Source organism: Lactuca sativa, chromosome 6 (genome assembly GCF_002870075.4).
Source record: "Lactuca sativa cultivar Salinas chromosome 6, Lsat_Salinas_v11, whole genome shotgun sequence".
Taxonomy (NCBI): Eukaryota; Viridiplantae; Streptophyta; class Magnoliopsida; order Asterales; family Asteraceae; genus Lactuca; species Lactuca sativa.
This window is the reverse complement of record NC_056628.2, coordinates 141,425,848-141,435,488: the sequence shown is the minus strand read 5'-3', so window position 1 is coordinate 141,435,488 and position 9,641 is coordinate 141,425,848. Positions and strand designations below refer to the sequence as shown.

The 9,641-nt window shown below is 34.5% G+C and overlaps 1 protein-coding gene across 1 annotated transcript; it reads right to left on the bottom strand.

Annotated features, from left to right (window-relative positions):
• Positions 1–297: 297 nt before the first annotated feature.
• Positions 298–8,188, bottom strand: LOC111918104 (aquaporin NIP1-1). Its single transcript, XM_023913769.3, has 7 exons — positions 7,980–8,188; positions 7,552–7,776; positions 7,273–7,470; positions 7,018–7,079; positions 6,710–6,922; positions 823–957; positions 298–731 (listed from the first exon to the last, which is right to left on the bottom strand). Exons 1-7 carry the CDS (start codon positions 8,103–8,105, stop codon positions 548–550), a joined length of 1,143 nt encoding a protein of 380 aa, XP_023769537.1. The 5' UTR covers positions 8,106–8,188; the 3' UTR covers positions 298–547.
• Positions 8,189–9,641: the final 1,453 nt, after the last annotated feature.

Genomic DNA, 9,641 nt, shown 5'->3' with positions numbered 1-9,641 from the left:
GTTTAAAGTCTTTACCATATTATGCACTATGCACTAGGTGTAAGACCCGTGTACTACACGGGTTTATTAAAAATTCAAATTTAATATCAATATCAATTTTAGAGCTCTCATTAATTATGACATTTATTTCATTATAAATATATCAATTTCTTTTTCAAAAAAACATTTATTTCTCTTAATATTATAACCGAAATAAGTTATGATATGTGAACAAATCAGAAAATTACATGTGGAAATAAATAAATTCTAAAAATCTATTAAAATGCCATGTGTCCAAATCAATGAGGACATGACATGTGACGGAAAATGGGTTTTATTTATTAGTATAGATGGAAAACCATGACTTTCCTCCTCAACCTCTGAAAAGCCAATTAAAGAGTCTTTTGTCACACACACACCATAATTACTGCAGCTAAATTAACACAAACTTCACATACTTTTTACACGACACACGGAGCTTATTTTAGGAAAAACATAATAATATTTGTGTAGTCTTTTCGGTTCCTTCTTCCCTTTGTTCACTTAGATCAACCACATGGTGCAAAACTCAAGCACACACAACCTTCACGTTGTTTGTTTCATCTACCACACATATGCAACCTTCGCCACACTCAAAGTAGGTCTTTCCGGCTTCAGAGCCTTCAGTCAATTTGGATACAACACAAGACCAACCTTCATCACACTCACAGAATGCTTTGGCTGCTGCAACTGCAGAGCTCTCCACTGTTTGACTGCAACACCATGCATGCATATTGTTGTTGTGTCATTAACGTGGTTCAAAGATTGAATAAGTAAAGTGTTATTTAGCATTAGAGAACTTACGTTAATACGTACGTGACACAGGTGCAACCACTTCCATCACATATTGCGAATGGTTTACCAATCTTAGATGGCTCAGTTTTGGTGATGGCGCATGTCCATCCATCTGGGCACTTGCAATTTGGCTTGTTATCAGTGCTGTAAAGAAGAAAAGGTAGCAAATCTAGTCAGTTATAATTACACCACATCAATCCTGATTAAGTTCATAGAAAAGTAAAAACTATATATATTATATATGTGTAAGAAATTCATCGGCTTAATTTGTACTTGTTGAATTCAAACTAATTTGATGTACAATTACGAATATAAATCTTCAATGAAGAAGAAAGACCTGGGATAAGCTTGGGTCTGAGACTCCATATTTAGGCGTGAAGATTTACTTTCTTCAAGTTTCTCTATTGTGTCTTAAATGGAGGAAATTTTTGTCCACTTTCTAACTTTCTTTTTTTTAAATGATATCTCATAGTTATCCTTTTTTCCTTTATATGCGGTTGCCAATATTACTTAACCTGAATCAATGGTAACGTGGAGTCGCATAATTATGTTTTTTGTCCACTTTCAGCCTTTTGTGTTAAAAAATGTGCTTTTCATTTGATTATTATATGCCTGTCATTATCTAACCTGTAAATCAATGATGTTGTGGAACTGTCATTATTTACCCTTGATTTTATCCTATTCACTTCGCTTCTAGATGATCCATCCGCAGATCTGGGCTTAGGAGTTGGGCTCTGGATGTATATGATAATTAATTAAAATGTTTCTAAATATTTGCTTGGGACCAAATTGGGCCCATAAATAAGGCCGGTCTTCATCTATACGATTAGGGCTGAGCATGGGTCAGGTTGGATCGGTTTTAACCCAAAACCAATGGTATCGGTTTTCAAATATTTAAAACCGAACCCTAAACCCAAACCAATGGGTCAGTTTCTTGGTTTTTCGGTTTTTTCAAACTCGGTTTTGGTTTAAACCCAAAACCCGTTCGAAATATTAGTTGTGGGATTTGGTAGTTTGTATTGCTTTATATAAGAGGAGAATAGGAAGAATGTTTCATCCTCTAATCGATGTGGGATAAAATTTCGCTGTAACAAATAGAAGAAACAATTTCGCTGTAACAAATAGAAGAAACAAAGGGAATATGGGCAAACAAAATAAAAGAGCTCCACACATAAAGAGAAAGGATTGAGCCCAGGTCTTTCACATAATATGTCAGCCTCCTTAGCCAACACACTAGCCATATGTTTGTGTTTATGAGTCAAGGAAGACATATATATATATATATATATATATATATATATATATATATATATATATATATATATATATATATATATATATAAATCGCAGAATTCGTGTTTTATAAATATCGGTTCGGTTCGGTTTCTCTCGGTTTAGCACATTCCTAAAACCCAAACCGAAACAAATTTTTTGGTTTCTAAATAATACAAACCCAAACCGTTGGTTTATGCTTCGGTTTCGGTTTCGTCGGTTTTTGTCGGTTTTTCGGTTTCCGGGTTCGGTTTTGCTCACCCCTATATACGACTATATGTATGTCTATCGATTATGGTGGATTTTGTAAGGGTCTTGAGACTTTATTGACATTGGATGCGGGAAACTTGGCCCTAAGAGTAGGGCTAACCTGCTTCAAGATAGCTAGGGAGTCCCTCCTTTGATAGAGTGATGGCCAAACGTGCTCTACAAGAATATAAGCCTTTACCGGCGACATGAACTTTTAGTGGCGACAAATGCTAGAGTCGCCGCTAAAAGTCCATGTATGCCGGCAACCAAAATCGTTAATTAAAAATTAAAAAAAATGAAAATTGTAATTACCGGCGACACTATTACTGACGATAGAGTTATTACCGCCAACTTCGTTATTAGCGGCGACATGGTCATTAGCAGTGACATCTATCATTAGCGGCGACAATTTGATCAATAACGACGAAGTAGTAGTGACGACTTATTACAGGCGACGCGTCGCCGCTATTACTATTACCGACGATTTTTATCGCCACTAATGATCGTTTTCCTTGTAGTGGTGGACCGGGGTCAAGCTATTTACACATAGAACTTTATTCTATAAAAATGATTGTCAATTCCTTGGTGCAAAAACTTGGTGTTAGGTTGATGCATCCTTATCAGTAATCAGTCGATTAAGGAGTGTGGTATTTATGTTGGAACATGGAACAACCAATTATATCACATAATGTTAGCCCAATGGGTCGTTGTACGGGATTCCAATCATTTTGTATTAGTAAAGCATTATACTCCATAGTCATGGAGTTACTTTAATTTGGATCAAGCATGCCCATTTTTAGGTTGGACTGAAAGGGGATAGATTTTCGGGTTTTAAGATTAAAGTTAACTTTTGGTGTAAAGAAGCCACTTTTGGTTTTGGATCAAGTTTGCATCGGACGGAAGGAGTGGATTGTTCGAAGTCATTGTTATCTAGAAGAGTACTGACAATTCAACAAAGTTAGCAAACAACCTTTGACAAATGGATTGAAAATATGCACATTTGTGATCCAAGTAATGATGTCATTAACACCAAACCTCTCTTATAAATAGAAGGCTTCATTCATTAGAAAATGTGCGTCAAGCATTAAGAGAAAAAGAGAAATAATAAGTGTAGTGTGCGTTTTGAGTGAGGTTGAGAAAAGAAAAGAGGCTTGATTTATTTATTTTTAATTTTTTAGAGAGTCCATTTTTGAGTGTCATCAATAAATATTGTATTGTACAATATCTTAGTTATATGGATCAAGTGTTATTAGAGACGAATTTTATTCCAGGAACACACCCACTGTTTTTTGAGTCGGAATTTTTTTGTCTATTTTTTTTTCTGGGCAAACCATTGGAAATGTTGCGTTTCAAGATTTCTGAAAATATTTTTTGGAATTTTTCGACCGTCGTAAAACCCTTAAAGTCAATCTAATGTTCTCCAGGATTATGACAGAATAATATTGGTTTGCCGAAGAAGAAAGTTGACATTAACACGACATCACCATGACGCCAACAGTTGATGAATCTTTCATAATTTTACAGATTAGCCCCTGAACTTGTGAAAATTATGATTTCATCCCCTATAAATCTAAAAATTTCAGTTTTGGTTCCTAAACTTCTAAAACTTACGATTTAAACCCTTATACTTCTAAAAGTTTTGATTTAAACCTGTATACTTTTGAAACTTTTAGTTTTGGTCCTTGAATTCTTTGCAGATTTTCAAATGGTAGATTTTCCTACCTCTATTGAGAAACTTAATAAAAATAATTATGGGTCAAGGAGTACCCATATGAGAGGCCAGAATCACAGAAACAATTTTCGGCCTCTCGACCTCAACACTAACATGGCAAGATGTTGCACATCAAAGGCCAACAACTGACCCTGACACCTTAAACGATGTATGCTTTAATTGCAACTGTAGAAGATGATTTCTACAACAGTTCAAAGACATCCAGACGACAAAGGAAGCGTAGGATACTTTGGCAACCATTTCTCCAAGAAGAACGGTGAAAATTACAAAGGCTTGAAAACGAGATATTTTCAATGTCCCAAAGAAATATGTTTGTAAGTTAATATATCTTGACAGTGCAATTTCTTTGTGACAAGATTTCTAAATTAGATCTTAAAAATGGTATTACAAAAACCAGGATTAAATGAATTATCATCTATGGACTGGATTGAAGCCGAAATACAAGAGTATTATCACGACGACTCGAGGCCAGGCCATTGAACCAAGTTTAATAGATATGGAGAACTTGATAGTTAATGAAGAGGATTTAGATAAAACTACGTCTAATCGACCTACCAACAATGAAGAGACGACCTTTTTTCATTAATAAAAGTGATAATCAAAGACACGGTCATGGTACGAGGACATGGTTTGGGCAGATTCAACAATTAATAAAGAAATGTTTGAGGAAACCAAGATAGAGGTTTCCAGTTAGGTGGAGCTCGAGGATGTCAACAAAATCGAAATAGTCAGAACCGGTGGCAACAAAAGGACAGTCAAAGTGAAGAATGTTACAATTATAGTAAGAAGGAACAATAAGTAATAAATTGTTGGTCTAAGAGAGTTGAAGGAAATGCTGCAACAACATTAAATAACGAGGCTCCTGGAGAATGAAGATTGGGACTTTGACACTTCCTTCTTTCTCGTGGAGGTAGATGTAGCTCATTCATAAAGGAAAGGACCAACAAATGACTTTGCACTTATTGTGGCAAATGATCGGATGTTCGATTACAAGAATGATTGGATCATTGATTCTGGTTGTTCTAATCATATGACTGGAGACGATTCGAAACTTTTGGGCATGAACAAGTACATTGGAGATCAAGTTATTGTTATAGTTGATAATACAAAGTTACGAAAAGATAATGTTGGTAAGAGACAACTACCAAAAGATGCGGAGATGAAGAAGTACAACTTGAGAATGTCTATCATGTCCAACGGATGAAGTAGAACTTGTTTCCGGTACCATAATTAGATGCTCATGAAATTAGGTAGTGTTTGGCCCATATGATGTGAAGGTGTATCGTGAATTAATGATCATATGTATACTCTTCGTGAAAGGACTAAAAATTAAGGCTATCTATGTAATGTCAACAGAAGAAGATTATCTTCACAAGGCTAGGATAAGAGATATTGGTGATTTGTGGCATGCACAACATGGACATGTTAATTACAATAAACTGAAGATTACTATGTAGAAGTCCATGAAAGGAAGTTCATAACTTGACATTGCGCATGTTGGATGTCAATATGGTAAGGCACACCAACTGCCTTATAAGGAATCAAAGTTTAGAGCAAAGGAGACGTTGGGATTAGTCCATTCATATGTGTTTGGGATGATCAAACAAATGTTAACAAAAGATTATCAATATCTGATAAACCTTATTGATGACTTTTTCAAGGTATGTATGGGTATATTTATTAAAGCATAAGGATGAGGATTTTGAGAAATTTAATAAATTAAAAGATATGGTAGAACTTTAGCTTAAGAGGAAGATCAAATGCCTTCGTGCTGATAATCAAGGAGAATACACTTAAAATTAATTTATCAACTACCTCACGGAGTGCAACATCCAAAGGCAACTGAGTTGTGTAAAAACTCCACAACAAAATAGAGTAATGGAGAGGAATACACCATGGTAGAATAGATTGTGGTTAACAGACCAATTGAGAGTAGAGCATGCCGGTAAGGGGTTTTGATGCTATCCCTCTATGCCGCTTTCCTTGCTAGAAACAAAGTTGCTTTGCTTATCACCAATTCTCATGCACATCACTAGTAGAACAACGAGAAACCATAATTTGTCCCCTTAAGTGTATTGAAACAACTTAGAGGTATCGATACAGAAACGTGATAGGCCGAAAATGTACACAACATGTCTTTTAAAGATAACATACATAATTAAAAACACTCGCACATATTTATGCACTTAAAAACGTACGTGGTGAATGACTTTACAACGAAAAGTTATGTTTGTCGAAAATAATCGACATTTGACATCATTTTTAACAAAAGCATTCATTCTATAATAAAATGGATATACGGGGTAATTCGTCGGTTATCTATTCTCATATTTACAATAGTAAAAATTGATCAAATTGCAATTAGTTTTCACTTCAGGATATTTAAATAATTCAAAGGTTTTTCTTACCATAGATGAAATATTTGTTTTAACTATGGTTGCACGAAATTGTAGGCGAGATAGGGATGAGATAATCGGAGATAGGTAGAGAGATCATGCTTTAATTTATTGGACGTACTTAGTGTTTTGTTTGAGTACATCTTAAAAAATCGTTTGGACATAAACCAACCAACATATTACAGATTATATATATAATTTTAGTATGCTTTGTTTAATTTTTTTAGAGCTTTGACAGGAGAATTACCGATTTTGTCCATTGCTACGTTGTAGGAAAGATGCATTTTTGACGATGACACGAAGAGGCTTATCGGTGAACCTGATGACGTTGTATGCCCATGCACCAGCAACAGCTCCCGCAATTGGTCCCAACATGTAAACCCATAAGCCTTTGTATTGGTTAGACACAATGGCTGGCCCTAGGGTCCTCGCTGGGTTCATTGAAGCCCCTGAAATTGGCCTTCACCGACCACCAACATAGAAATATTTGAATTTTTTTCAAACAGAAAAATATAAAAGAATAGAAAATAATATTTTTTTTAAACGAAATCGTACCCTGCAAACATGGCATTGAGTAAAATGGTTGATCCAATGGCAAGTCCTGCAAGTTCTCCTATCTGCATCAAGAAAATAAAAAATATGATCATTAAAGAATATTCCTAGGAATTTTAGCTGTATAAAAATGGCTATAAAGTCAACCATGATTTAAATGTACGAATAAGATTTATAAATTCGAGAATAGAAGTCAAACCATATAAAAAAGAACAAGAGGTAGAATATATCAATATGATAATGCAAAAAGTTACTAACAGCACGATTGTCGGTAGCAACCCCAGAAATAACAAACATGAGGTAAAATGTAATAATGAATTCCAGCACCAACGATTGGAGGTCGGATCCCGAAGGAACTGTTGCACCTAGATTATTGTGTTTCCAGTTGAATACTAATCGTAGGGTTCCGCTTGCAAGAGTTGATGCGAGGATTTGAACAACTACGTATGCAAAAACCTAAAGAAAACAATGTTTCAATGTACAAGAATAATGTAAATAAAAATCTAACGTATGTTAAAGATCATACTATATACTAACTTCTTTTAAAGGGAATCTCTTGCAAGAGGCAAAAGCAATGGTGACCGCAGGGTTGAAATGAGCACCGGAGATGTGGCCTACGGTGTAAATCATCACCATCACCACCACTCCCCATACGATGGCAATTCCAACTTGACCGATCACATGATCCTTCTCCACGTCCACCGCCACCACCCCGCACCCTGCAAACACCATGAAATATGTTCCCAGAAACTCGGCTACCAACTGCGATAAAATAGAAACCATGCATAAGAAAATATCATTTATGGTAGATCTATAACACCACCAATCTTAATCTCAAGTTTGAAGAAGAAGAATTAATAAAGGAAATATCAAAGTAAGAGATAGACGCACAACCTACTTACAGATATTCATTAATAAAAAAGAACACGTACACGTGATCAGCTTATCATAAACAGATGATTCACCTTTTGGCAGAAAGGAATAGTGAAAAGGGAGGCAGAATTGGCGGTTGAAGATACTGGTTCATCTTTTATATCAAGTGTCTCCCCATGGTGTCCACAAGCTGAACCTCCTCCGCCTATCTCATCCATACTTGCACCGCTGTTTGTTTTCCTCCGTATTAATGAGTTTTGGAGGGGAGAAAGAATTTAGCTATGGAGCCATAGTTTACAATGGATATCGATCTAAGTTGATATATATATATATATATATATATATATATATATATATATATATATATATATATATATATATATATATATATATATATATATATATATATATATATATATATATATATAGAGAGAGAGAGAGAGAGAGAGAGAGAGAGGAAAGATTATTTGAAAACTTATAGAATAACTTGGATTGATCATGACATAATTATATTTATCATTTGTTTTAATGATAGCAATGACATTTTATAAATAATGATAAGGGTATATCAGGAATTTAAAATATCATTTCCTAACAATTAATAATTAGTTTAGTTAATATACAAAACACACATAATATATTTCTCTCTCTCTCTCTCTCTCTCTCTCTCTCTATATATATATATATATATATATATATATATATATATATATATATATATATATATATCATCAGATCTCTCTCTCTTTTTTTTCTCTCTCTCTCGTCCTCCCGCATCTGATGATCGTCATCGCAGACCAAACCTCGGTGTCCTATGTCGATTGAAGATCTGAACGGAGAAGTTTATCTCCATTTGATCGACGACAATAAAAGTCTCACCAGATCTAGATTCTAGAAAATCGTGTGTACGATCTCAAATTCAAACCGAAGTGGAAAATCAACACCTCAACTATCATTGTTGGCCTATAATCGATCATTGTAATGACTTCATCTACTATACGATTTGGAGTCATGAATTTATTAGTCTTCAAAATCAATGTGGAAAGCACTAAAGTCAAATCGGACGAACAAGAGTCGTAACCATGACATGTCAAAAGCATGTCTAGGCTTTCCTCACTAACCTTCTACTTCCTTTTCATTTCCTTTTACCCTTCTGCTCCGAATGGACCAAACCAGACCAAAGAGCTAGCCTAGTGAAGCCTGTTTTTGCTGCTTTCTATTCGATCTGAAAAGCTAAAGGTTTCCTTCGATTATTTTGAAATTCAAATAGTTATATTATATTCTATTCGTGATATACTTTGTTCAGTCTTGGTCTAAAGCCTTAAAGAAACCTGGAAATGACTTGGCATGTGATGAGCAAAAGGTGTTCGATCAGATGCCTAAGAGAACAACTTCACATGTTCAATTGTTCGTTGAACTTTGCTAGGAAAAGAATTAGCACATTCATTCCGGTAACTTGTTTTTACTTGTCTGGAAATTTGCTCCTATAAAATTATATAAGTACATTCAAATTAGTTAATTCATAGATGCTTATACTTTGAGTATTTAAAGTCATTTATTCAAAAAGATTACAAAACACTAAAATTTCTTTTATGTAAGTATTTATTGAACATCTGGATCATAATAGCTGGAAGTAGAAAATCATTATAGGAATTAGATATGGTTACTAATTGATCAGATAAACATGAATAAGAAAAATATTATGGTTTTGGAAGGTAAAATGATCATCTTGTTTCTTGTTATTTTTTCTATTA

Coding starts and splice junctions, on each gene's coding strand:
- LOC111918104 (XM_023913769.3), bottom strand. CDS start 8,105: ATGGATGAGATAGGCGGAGGAGGTTCAGCTTGTGGACACCATGGGGAG. Junction 6,923..7,017: donor CTCAATGCCATGTTTGCAGG/GTACGATTTCGT, acceptor TGGTCGGTGAAG/GCCAATTTCAGGGGCTTCAA. Junction 732..822: donor TGTGTCACGTACGTATTAAC/GTAAGTTCTCTA, acceptor ATGGTGTTGCAG/TCAAACAGTGGAGAGCTCTG.